A 12,675-nucleotide genomic window follows, 5' to 3' on the forward strand; every position below is an offset into this window, starting at 1 on the left:
CCTCACTGGTGCAATATCCGCGTCTGCCTCGGCCAGCTTCGTGGATGTGCCGCCGGGACCGGTGCACCGGGGCCCAGCCTCGAAGGGCCCCACGCTTGGCACAGTGCTCTGCTGTCCCCATCTTGAAATTTCCAGTGTTTGAACCGGGGCCTCCCATCCTGCACCGGGCCCTGCACTCGCCTCCCAGGGGCGGCACGAGGAGCCAGGAGAGAGTGCGTGAGATCTGCACACCCCGAGGCCTGGCACACGGCGAGCACCCTCTGCAGGCTCACCTGTCATCATTTCTGCTCCGCTCAACCACAACCACAGTCAATAATTCATTCTTCTGTTTGCTCAGCTTCATTGACTAAGTGCTGTGGTCAGAGGCGCCGATCAACTGTGTAAAACCCTTCTGCAGCTGCTCTTCATCGTCTCAGGGTCCCAAACCTGGCCAGCCTTCAGAGTCACTGCTGGAGCTTGTTAAAAATAGATTTCTGGCTGCACCCCAGGCCCGCTGAACCCGACTCCCCAGGGGCGTGGCTGTGACTCTGTAGTGTTAGCAAGCTCCCAGGTGGCTCTAATGCCTTCATTTGTGCTGTGACAGGCGGAACAGAATCGGGAACCTTCATCCTAGGGGATAGAAACCTTGCGGTAAGGCATTCAGTGTCCTTTCCAGCGCCGTTTCCACGTGTTCCCTGACCCTGTGCCAGTGTTGGCTTTCCCTGACTCTCCACTGAGAGTACAAGGGTGTACTGTGTCGAGACCCACGTCCTCCTCTGAGAAGGGGTCACTAGAAGCCCATCCCCTTTGTCGGAACTCTTGTGCTCACTCAGCACCCGGGCGCACGTCCTGTTCCACAGTGGCTTGCTTCTGTACCTCAACACCCTGTAGCCTGGGAGCTCCTTCAGGGAGGAGCTCCCCCGCCCCTCTGCATCCTTAGTTAGCATCAGTAATGAGCAGACATTCAGATGGACTACACACACACGTCAGGGTCTCCCTGTGTTTCTGCCTGCTGGTGGCCCTACACTGCTAAGTGCAGCCTGTGCTCGGCAAAGCCCTCCTCCTCCCCCCGCCCTCCCGTCTTGGTTCAGCCGGGCTGTTCCGTGACATAGGTGTTTGCCTCCGTGCTTAACCCTGCAGCCCAGCAAACCGAATGCCTCTACAGCCTTAGGCGCTCATCTTGTAGCCAAGAGGCTTCTGCTCGCTCCTGGCTCTGCGGAAACAGGTCTTGCCCAGAGAACCTTCCCTCCTAGGAGCCTGGATGTACAACAGTCATTCCTGGAGGTCACACATTTGTTGTGTGAAAAAGGCAACATGTACAACGTAAAGCTTGCTTGATGTAATAAACGTTCCCTTCCTCCGTCTTTTCCCTTTTGGGAATGACTGAGTGTGGCCAAAACTCTGGCTCCTGAGCTATTTCAGGCCACCTCCCAGTCATACCAGGAAGAGGCTTTATTGTTTGTTTGTTTGTTTGTTTGTTTTTTCTATGCAGACCTGGTGGGTTTGAAATATATTTCCTATCGTTTTCATCTTTTTTGCATTTGCTAAAGGCAGCTGATGACCACACTAAATGGCTTATCTACTTTGATTGAATACTCGCTTCTGCTCTGTGCGCACTGTGAGCTTTAATGGCCAACACCTGTGCCATAAAAGACAGTGTTGAATCAATCAAAGGTGCTTTCCTAAGCACCTACTGTGTGCTTCTGCCAGAGGGGGGAACATGCAGGCATAGCCATTCAAAAGAGCATGCCATTCTGATTCTCAGTGGTTGTTAGTTTTCCTGGACTCACATGGTAATAATAATGCTCAACACCTTTGTTCACAAAGGGCTTCCTGCACTGTTATCCTCAGTGGCTCCATGGGACAGGTATGAAAGCCATTGGGTAGATAATGAGCCAAGATGGCAGAACAAACCGAGACGCCTGTCCAGAGCCTAAGTATTTGCTCCTGCTGGTATATCTTGCCCCGTGGGCAGAGGTCGAGACTAAGTTGCCCACCTCCTTCAAGCACCTTGGGTTGAACATGCCATGAGGCTTGGAAAACCCTTTCCTCCACTTGGATGTTCTTTTAGGAATTAGAAAAAAAGGTGACTTCTGATGCCTGGAAACTTCAGAATTCCTTAGAATTCGAGCCGTTGGGGGCCCTGCTCACCAGGGCACCCCCACCTCATGCTCTGTGCTGCTGCGGGCCGTTGGTGGTGTGGGGGCTTTCTGGGCCTTGGGGAGTGCTCTGCGCGCCCTGTAACCTCCTTTCTCCTCCGTCTCTTTCTTAGGCACATCTCTCTAACGCTCCCTGCTACCTTCCGAGGCAGGAACAGCACTCGGGCTGACTATGAGTACCAGCACTCCAATCTGTATGCCATATCAGGTACGTGGGGCCTCTGCTACTGGCCAGCTACCGTGTCTGTGTCCCGGGCACCACCTCCCTCTGCGTGTCTCCTGGCTTCGAATGGCATCTGTCTTCCCTCTCTCTTTCACCCTGCAAGGGGCCTGTTCCCTGCAGAGATCAGCCCTTTCCTTCCTTTGTGTCACCTCAGCACTTAGAGGAGGGCCAGATACTCCGTGTGTTTTGAGACTAATGATGAAAAACAATGTGTGGATTTCACAAGCTTGAAGGGAGGCTTCCTGAGAATAGTCCCTGTATTATTCACCTGCCAGGGCCAGGGCAGATTGCCCCTGGGGTCTTGGGAGCAGCACAGAGCCCAGGCCCGGTCTGCTCACCAGCCCACATCCAGGTCTGTCCGCACCTCTCACTTCCCAAAGCCAGATTTGTGGCCCGAAGGGACACCGGCGGTCTCCCCTCCCAACCACCATCGTGGGGGTCTGCGATTTCTGAACCCGGCCTTGAAACTGCTGGTGTTACTTTGGCAGGAACGTCAGCGGCGTGAGTCTCCCTTTTCACCTTCACCCGGGGAGGGGGACTCCTGCAACCCTTATTACAGAGTGGAGATTCATTAGGTGCCTGGCAGCACAGGTGACCCGCTAAGAGCGGAGGAAACCCGCAGGCTCACCTCCGCTTATCCTCGGCCTCCAGTCAGGGGCGTTTGTGTATCAGGGGAAGTAGCAAATCGGTGCCACTTACCAGCGCACACCCTTAATGGTGAGTGACGTTTTGAACACGGGAACATGGCATTCATTCATGTACCATAATGAATCCGTTATTTAAAAGGTAATCTTTTTTCTAAAAATTGCAACTTGGGGTTACTAAATAGATGAAATAGAACAATGGTATAATTCATGTCAGTATCAGTTTCTCTTGTTATGATCACTCCCTAATAGGTTTGGAAGTAGAAGCAAAAGCCAGTTGTTCGATTTCTGGGTGGGGAAAGGGAAGGCCAGGGATGTTCTGAAAGCCCTGGTCGCCCCAAAGCGTAGAGGGAGCACGTTGTCTCAGAAAAGCACCTCCAGAGAGGATTTCTTTTGTGCTGTGGCTATTTCAGCAAAGTCGACAAGGAGCATAACGAGTGTGGAAAGATGACCTATTTTGTAGAAAAGCTGAATATTTCCCCAGATGCTTCGTGGCATGGTGGTGCAAAACAGGTCTGTGAAATCCAGCAGGGCGACCCCGTTCCGAATGCACATGAGGAAAGCTCAATCAAAGCAGATGACTTTTTCCCTCCAGCTTGCAAATCTTTTTCCAGCCACGGTGTTCAGCTCCCCCCACCTTACCTGGGTTCTCTGATGGCTTTCCCAGCTGTTGACATTTCTGCAGAAAAGGGCCTACAGAGTGAAATCTCCCCTGGTTTGGCAGGAATGTTCCTGTCTGCCTCTGGACCACTGCTTCCTCGCCCCGAGGCTTTGATGAGGTGTTGTTAGTTTAGCAATACCGAGGTAACGGCCTCAAGACACAGGGGAAGCCATTCAGAAACTTCCTGTTACATTTATGTAAGTGGCAGTCTGTTGGGTTTTATCTTCCAAACATCTACCGTCGAGGCTACGGCCGGGCCGCGGGCAGCCCCGGTCTCGTCGGCGGCTGCGGGCACCAAATCGCTCCACCCGGGTCCGGGACGGCTTTGTTGTAATGCTGCCAGGAAGAGTCCGCAGGGCCCGCTGCCTCCATAAGGCCTGCAAGCTCAGCACTGGGCAACCGTGGTGCAGCTGGGAAGCCTGCCCGCCCACCCACCAGCTGCCTGCCTGCGAGCCGTTCTGGTAGAAGGGAACAGGGACCACCCCCACCCCCACACCCCCCGCTCCGTATGAACAGGATCTGGCGCTGAGTGGCACATCTCAGTTTGGTATCGCAAAGTTAAGGTTTCGATGGTTTATTCCAAAGACACTCAAGGCAAAGCGTGCCCAATGCATGGTCATCGGAGCTCTGCTGGTAACCAAATGAATGGATCATCCTGTTCTTCTGGACCGGCTCTCTGGTGCACGTTCACCACAGACTCCAGGGGCCAGGCCTTTGGCACACACCCCTGGTGCACTCTGGTTCCTTCCTGAAAACATTGAATCATGGCTCCCTTCGTTCGTAGGCCCTTCCAAAGGAGGTTTCCAAACTAAGTAATCAGAAAAGCGAGCCGCCCACTTGTAACTCTCGTATGCGTCGTTACTAAAGTAATATTTACTCTTACACCTTTTCTCAAAGGCACACCTGTTAATCTGTCCTCTTTCCTGTACCTTCCACTGAGACGGTTCGTGTGTGTCAGGCCTTCAGGGGAAGAGACGGTGCTCTGAGCTGCTAGAGGAAGGGGAGGAGAGAGTACGGAGCCCTGGCCTGAGCACACGGACGTGTTCGTGAACTGTTTATGGGAGGGAGGAAGGAAAGCCTTTAGCCTGGTATCTGCCCTGCTCGGGAATCCTCTCTCTGACCCCTGGGGCAGGCGATCATCCCGATTGGCCGTTCGAATGCCTCTGGCATCTGTGCCCATTACCTCCGGCCAGCCTGTTCTGTCTCTGTGGGGCCCTCCCTTGTTCAGCTGGGCCCTGTCTTTCCACATGTTCATGTTCATTCAGCCATTTGGGGGTCCAGATGCAATCCGTCAGCCAACACGTGCCAACTGTTCCGCCAATAGTTCTGTCTTGCCCACGGAAGTGGGATGAGGGGCTTCTGCTGACTCAGTGCTGAAATCCTGAGAGGCTCCTGTCCCCTTGCTCAGACACCCTGTACGCTCCTCACACGGCCACAAAGCACACCTTTGATCCTCCCGCTTCTGCCAGTAAGAACTTCAGAGAAATACTTAGCGGTGTACGAAGAGATTCATCCACAGGGATGAGCAACGCCGCTTCTTAAAAATGATAACACTCGGGAAAAGGGGTTGGGGGATGGATCTCGTAAATATCCAAAACAAAAGCAAAGGGTTAAATTATGAAACGTTCTTACAATGGCCTTGTCAGGCATGAAAAAATGATGTGGATAAAAAAGTGAGCATGGATGGTAAGTGGCAACCAGAGTGTGCAATGTGATTGCATTAAAAAAAAAAATATGTGAAGTCTGGAAAGGTCTGGGAAGGTACCTGCCAGGGTGTTTCCAGTGGCTTTCACCAGCCTTGCCTGCTCTTTTTTTCTTTTTTCCTTCTTTGTAGTGTCTCATTTTTCTATGTTGGCAAGTGTTGCTTTTATAATAAAAAGCTTAGACCCAGAGTTCATTTGGCATGCTCTTGGCCCCACTGGCCCCCGTAAGTGCCTTGTCCTTTCTGAGAGCTCACCAGCCTCCTGACTCAGAACGGGCTTCTAAATTCTACTGGAGATCACTCGCAGGCCACAGGTCAATTATCTTCTTATGGTCCCCTTTTGAGAATATGTGGGTTTTTTCTATTGTCCAGTCCCCGGAATCTCCTGTCCGCCGATATCTCCCAAAGACTGCTGACTGCAAGGCTGACAGCATCTGGCCTGTTCCACTGGTGGTACAGAGGCAGACTGAGCATGAGAGCCTGGCAGCTTGGGCCATCTCCCCACATCCCCATGTCCCTCTATTCATTAGGGCTTGAGGATGATTTTCCTGGAAAGAGGAGCTAGAAATGAAATGGTGGGTGCCTGGTGTGGCCCACTTGACTATCCGTGTATGTGAGAGCTGGCATCCCACTTTTGTTTAATTCTTACATTTGACGAATGGCAGCTCGTGGGCTCGCGCTCTCCTGGCGACGTTCTAACCTGTGTGTTCCCCTCAGTTAGGTGCCTCTAAGACCTTCCGTCCAGAGAGGGCTCTCCTCAGGGCCACATTGATTTTTCTAGATTCCATCCCGCATCCCTGCTCCTGAGTGTCCTCGTTCTGTCTCTCGATGCTGGTTTTCTTTTTAGGAATATCTTCTCTCTCCTGGGAGGTCTTCTGTTTTAGTCCCGAAACAATAGCCTCCGACCCTTCCTTTTCCCCCTTAGAGCTGTTTTAGATGTCTAGATGTCTGATTTATTTATATTCCACCTGTTCCAGACAGATAGAAGGCAGCTCCAAAAATAACACATAACCAAATCAAGGTGGAAGTGAAAACGGAAGCATGAACAAAAATATAGATTGGAAAAGAGGGGGTGCGGCTGTGGGCGAGGTTTTTCACAAAGGGGATTCTGGGTTTGGCTCTAAATCAGGACAAGCTCTGTATGGATAAGAATAAAAATAAGCTGGTTGCTTGGGAAGAGCCTAACTATTCCTTTTACGGAATTCTTCCTCATTAAGAGGGCCCTATACGATGCTGTCTGTGGACAGCAGAACAGCCCCTGCTCAGGGAGTTTGAGAAGGACAGACTGGAGGCCTGTGTACTGGGGGATCTGCTCGTGTTTGAACCCCTAACATGCTTGGTGGTTGAAGGAGACGTTTTCAAAATGTTCTTGTGTGGGGCATCCCGTGCCTTAGGGACTGGAGCCGTGGGGAGTGTCAGGAATGAGGAGCTCCCTGACCTCCTGTCCACCCTGGACAGCGCACCTGGGCCATAGGCTCCCATACCCAGCGGTTCTGCCACGACATGCCCGCGATCACTTTTTCTAACCAAGGAATGTCTGCTATCTGACTTAGGGCAGTTTGGCTTAATGAACAGGAGGCAATAGGTATGGGGAACCACGCTGCGCTACCCTTTTGTTCTGTTGTTATCAACTGATTTAGACCTCCAAGTGCAAATTTTTCCCCAAAGAACTCATTTGTCTCCCTTCGGAAAAAAAAAATTGACATAGTAGTGTAAAATAGTAAAACTATGCAAATGCATATAGGAACTGGCATGCAAGAAAGACCAAAATCTCAAACAGTCCATGAATTCCGGATGAGCCACAATGCAGAAATACCCAGAAGCCTCACCGCATGGGGGGCCGAGGGGCCCGGCTTCTCTTCCCTTTGGTACATAGGCAGTTGGCCTTGTTGATCTCTTCATTTGTCCATCAGCATGGGGCTGACCACAGAATTGATTGCCCACGCCATCACTTTTGAGAGTAGAAGAGGTCCCCACTTGCACCCGGACAAAAGCTGTAACCTGGAACTGTCCCAGCAGATGGGCAGGGTGGGGGGGGGGGGAGTTTCCCCCCACCTTTAGTGTTCTTGGGTCTTCTCATTTTTTCCAGAGTTCTTTCTGATGGCTGGAAAAGCCCTGCTATTGCCCTCTACAGCTGTGCCCTCTTAAAATCCCAGCCCCCTTTCAAGATGTTGGGCCAGGAAGCCTGTGAGCACGGATAATCTGAGTCCATCGACTCATCGCCTTGACTCACAAGACTTGCACAGAGAGGAGAAGGATTTCATCTGAAACAGAACCGTGTATGAGCTGTGTAACTCTGACATCAGACCAGGAAAGCACAAAGCAATTAAAAATAATTAATGATTTCTGAATATCAGCCTTCTCCATGCAGTTTTAATCTAGTCCTCATTTAAATTGGAAGATGGACATTTAATTATCAGCATTATGAAATTCATGATTTATATATTTCATCCAATTGGATAAAATTTCTGCTACCAGCTCATCTTCTTCCAAAAAAAAAAAAAAAATCTGTATGTTTTACAGTGTGATCATTTAAAAACTCCTCTGCCCCATACCAAACAATTATACACACATTTTTCCTTTCATTTGCAGTGATTACATTATTTCTGTCTTTTAGGGAAAAAAAAAAAAAAAATCTCACCTGGAAAATTGAACGTAAACCTAATCCTTTAACAACCATAAAGTATGGTCGGGCTGGACAATGAAGCTAAGAGACCAAAACAATAGGGGTGCTCGAGAAAGACGGTTTGATTTGGTTTCTGTGTGAGACGTTCTAACCAACAACTGCTTCGCGCCCAGCGTTGCTGGTATTCTGCAGGATTTGTGTCCGCATCTCCCGTGTGCATGCCCCTGGTTCTCCTCTTCCCCTGTGTTTGGGTGCGTGTCAGCCGTGCGTGGGTTGAGGGACGATGTTACCAGTAACCACAATTGAGGGAACACCACTGTCTTCCAGGGGAAGCCCCCACCTAAGAACGCCAGGCAACCTCTGTGTTCGCAAACGTCCCCCATGGCCTTTGGCCGTCATGGACGTACTCGTGTGCCTTATGTGGCCTTGTATTCAGACCCCCGCTTTCCTTCATCCTCCACCGAGGATTTGCAGAACCACCAAGGACTGGCTGGAGAAGGTGGGGGCAGGGTGGGGGAGAACGTGGAGGGGAGGGTGGCCAGGACCCAGGAGAGAAGCCTCCGTTTGACACAGCCATAGATAATAGCAGACGGGGGAGATTCCTGAATGAAGCGAAAGAAATATTTATAATAAGGGTGCTCAAATCAAGGAGGAAATAAGTCATTTTAAAGGCAAATAAATTTTTATCATCGCCCCTAACAGCCATGCGTCCCTTGTCTATCCATCTATTCTTGCCCTGACTGACAACAAAATCGAGCACAAAGAAAAATATAATAAGAAAAAGAAGAAATGAATGGGAGTGGATGGGGAATTGATCGCATAGTGTATTTGTATATCCTGATGTAAAAGGTGCAGTTGACAGGTGGCCAGGTTTGCTCTGTACACAACCATGTGTGTGCTGTCACGCGCACGCACGCTGCCTTGTTTCGATTGATGAATTGCCTGCTTTCTTGATTAAACCTTCCGTCACTTAAGAAACAAAAAGCCTGTGTTTAGATGGCAGAGTGGGACATGTCAAAAAAATCTGCCTCCTTTACCTTTGTGCAGATGTTGGGCACAGACTGTAACATGTATTATTAAAATGAATGTGGCATTTACTGTGCATTATTCCTTTCCTGGGAGAAAGGACTATAAATTATATGCTAATAATAAGCTTTAACCCTTTCGAAATGCAAAAGATTTAAGAGTGCAAATATTCATGTAGGCCTGGCTAATTGGATGTGCTTTTATACACCCACCGTGATGGCTGTGTCACCGAAGTTAATGAACAGCGTGTGCGGGCAGGCACACGGGGTGCTTGGGGAACTCTCGCCTCCTGGAGGTGTTCCGCTCGGCAAGTGCCTCCTCTAGGATTTCACAGAGAGACCCTGAAACCCCTCAGCTGGGCTCGGGATCATCTTACTTGGGATTAAGTATGGATCTACAGCCATGGTGAGTGGCCCCAGCTAGTCTCCTAGAGCTAAGCATCAAGGGTGGTCCTCTCCTGACTTTCCTGCCTCCCCGCTTGGGGCTGGCCAGGCTCGGGCCGGCAGGACCAGGCGTTGGTGCCTCGCACTTACTTGTCTGTCTTCCTTTGCCTGGCTCGTCTACCCTCAGTCCGGTTGCCCAGGTCACAGACTCCTCTCCCCAAGTAGAACTCTGCAGAGCAAAACCTTCATGCCTGCCCCATTCCACCGTGTGAATTCACGCCTCGCTTGCCCAGCATTGAGGCTGTCTGGTGGCCAGCCTCCACTTTGCCGGTGCCTTCTCTCCATTTCTCTTCACCTATGCTCCCCAACCTGTGTCACTCCCGTGTCCTCAGCTTTGTCTCTCTCTGCATTTGCCCCTGCCGGTCAAATGGCTCAGATTGACCTACCTTCTCTGTGGACCCATCTTTGAAGGCCTGTCCCCAAACTGCCACTAAGCTTTTCTGATTCTCTTCCATCTGGGACTGCTCTCTTCCTGGTTTATGTACTCCCACACTGTTTTGCGTTGGAGAGATTTCGCCTGTGAGCACTTGGAGACAACAAAGGTTTATGGGCAGTGAGGAAGGAGGCTGCCTTCCATTTTTTTTTTTTTTTTAATTTTTTTAAATGCCTATTTTTGAGAGCGAGACAGAGCACGAGCAGGGAAGGAGCAGAGAGAGAGAGAGGGAGACACTGACTCCGAAGCAGGCTCCAAGCTGTCAGCACAGAGCCCGACGTGGGGCTTGCACCCAAGAACCACGAGATCCTGACCTGAGCCAAAGTCGGACGCTTAACCGACTGAGCCACCCAGGCACGCCATGCCTTCCATGCTTCCTGAATCAAGGAGGTTGTAATTAAACTAAGGTGAAAAGGAAGGTTGTTAACTCCTTTATTTGTTTAGCAGACCCTGAGAGCTCCGTGTGCCCAGCCCCATGCTCCCTCCGAGGACCATAGGAAGCCTGTGGAAGAAGGTTCAGCAGGTGACTGAGGGGACATTTGGAGTCAGAAGCACATGTGGCCATCACACAGAGCCACTGCGAATGACCACACAGGTTGTGCACCACACAACACGTGTGGATGGCTCCCCACCAGAGTTGTGCCAGTGCACGGGCATACACTAAGTTACCTTGGGCAACTCACTCCACGCTGGGTGCTCCTACCTGTGAAACGATTCAGTAAGGACTGCCACCTTCCCAGCATCGGCGTGAGGAACTGGGGGGTAGAAGAACATTTTAGAAATCGGGAAGCAGTACAGGAGTGTCCCTTCTCTCTATCCCCGCCTCCCCTGCAGGGCTGTGAGCAGAGCAGGAGCCCAAAGACTTGTTGAGAGTTACCACTCGGGACACCCTGGCTCCTGCCCAGCCCGGTCTTTGTCGTCTTAACCCTCTCTTCTATGATTTTGTATGTAAGATTACTTCTCCGTAATCACAGCGCTCGGAGAAAATCTCGTCGTCAGTCCGAACAAAGTTGCAATAAAGGCTCTCTGGCATGGCTCTGCTCGGCACCCCCTGGAAACGGAGACATTCTGTCACGCATCGTCACTTAGAAGTGGGCTATTTTCTGTGGCTGGCAGCCCACGAGCCCTTTCTCAGGAGGGTGACGGAATGATGGCTTGGGGCAGGAAGGAGAGAAGTGGTTGGCAGAGTGAGCCAGCAACTTCTATAAAATCGCCCAATGTGGCTTTGGGGTTTTTTTTTGGAAGAAAAGTACGTGGGGCAGCGGGGCCGCCCAGGGGGCTGCTGTCTACTTCAGGCTTTCATTTCTGCCTTTCCTGTGCTCCACGAGCAGGAGAAAGTTGAAGACTTTTTCCAGTTTCGTCATTGTGAAAAAAAATTTAAAAATTATTAGGTGACAGATACTCCGGTGCCCTTGAAGGGCTAGCCCCACCCTCCCACTGTGCTTTCATTCTCTCTCTGGTTTTTAAGCAAGGCCGAGCTCAGGCAGGCGTTGGTTTAATGGCCCGCATCCCCTGCTTCAAGCCAAGAGCAAAGCAGCCAAGGGGCAGCGGGAAGAACCAGGGCAGGAGCCAGAAAAGCCAGACTTGGGCCCCGTTCTCCCTCTGATGAGCCCCGAAATGGCAGGCACAGCACCAGGCCTTCCTGGATCTGAAATCCCAGATCTCTCCTGTCTCCGTCGTTGCAACAACAGCATCAATAATTTAAGTAGAACGGTGTCTCGGCTCGTGTTTCCTGGAAGCTTCCTGGGCCTCAGACGTGGTCTCGTCTCCGGGGTGGCAGCGGTCGCCCCCACCCCCCAGGGTCGAGGACGCCGTGGGAAGGAGCCTTGCGGGGTTTATGGATTCGGTGCCCACTGTGTCACCGGCAAGCATGTGCGGTTGTTGCCCCCAGACCATCCAAACACTGCTTTGACTGGGACGTCCCCGAACGCAGGAACACGTGGAGAAAAACCGGCTCTCTGAGACCTCTGTCCCTGTGTGTCCATGTCCCGTGTCTGGTTGTCAAGCAGGAACGTGCCTCCCTTTTGCCGTCCTACGTCTCCTCCTGGTGGGCAGCATGCCTGGGAGCCCACAGGGTCCTCTCTGCAGGCCTAGTCCCAGAAATGCTGGAAAACCAAGGGAGCGTCTTGAGCCCCTCTCTTCGTCTGCCCTTTGCCTTTCTTCAGAGGGTTTCTCTGGGGCAAATGAAGTAGCCTAGTTGGCCCAACGCACAGTCCTGCCTCAGGACAGCTGATACCAGGGCAGCCTTTCTGTCTTTTTCTAGCTCTGTCTCCCTCACGGTAATAGGCTGTTGGCTAGGAGGGGGAAATGCCATAATTAAGGCAACTTCTTTAATTTAAACACATTTAGGGAGCTGAGGTTGTTTTTGCTTTTATTAAAATGGATTATATTAATTTACTTTAATAATACCTAACCCTCCTCGAGCACTTAGCCCGTACAAGGCTCTGTGTAAGCACCCTGTGCACGTTCTGTCATGTCACCCCAACAATCCTTACCAAGAAAACCTTTAGGGCTTGTACCATTACTAGTATCTTATTTTATTTTATTTTATGTTTTTTTTTTAAGTTTATCTTTGAAGGAGAGACCGAGCACAAGTGGGGGAGGGGCAGAGAGAGAGAGGGACACCCGGCATCCGAAGCAGGCTCCAGGCTCCAAGCTGTCCGCACAGAGCCCGACGTGGGGCTCGAACCCACAAACCGTGAGATCATGACCTGAGCCGAAGTTGGACACTCAACCGACTGAGCCACCCAGGCACCCCCATTATCTCTGGTTTGTAGGC

At 51.2% G+C, this 12,675-nt stretch overlaps 1 protein-coding gene across 1 annotated transcript in view; it reads left to right on the forward strand.

Annotated features, from left to right (window-relative positions):
* MVB12B (multivesicular body subunit 12B) overlaps positions 1 to 12,675 on the forward strand; it is a 194,042-nt gene that overhangs the window by 108,286 nt on the left and 73,081 nt on the right. Inside the window, exon 7 of the mRNA XM_045469366.1 lies at positions 2,252 to 2,346. Within this exon, the coding sequence (XP_045325322.1) occupies positions 2,252 to 2,346 (95 nt within the window). The remainder of the gene's footprint in view (positions 1 to 2,251; positions 2,347 to 12,675) is intronic.

Source organism: Leopardus geoffroyi, chromosome D4 (assembly GCF_018350155.1).
Source record: "Leopardus geoffroyi isolate Oge1 chromosome D4, O.geoffroyi_Oge1_pat1.0, whole genome shotgun sequence".
Lineage (NCBI taxonomy): Eukaryota > Metazoa > Chordata > Mammalia > Carnivora > Felidae > Leopardus > Leopardus geoffroyi.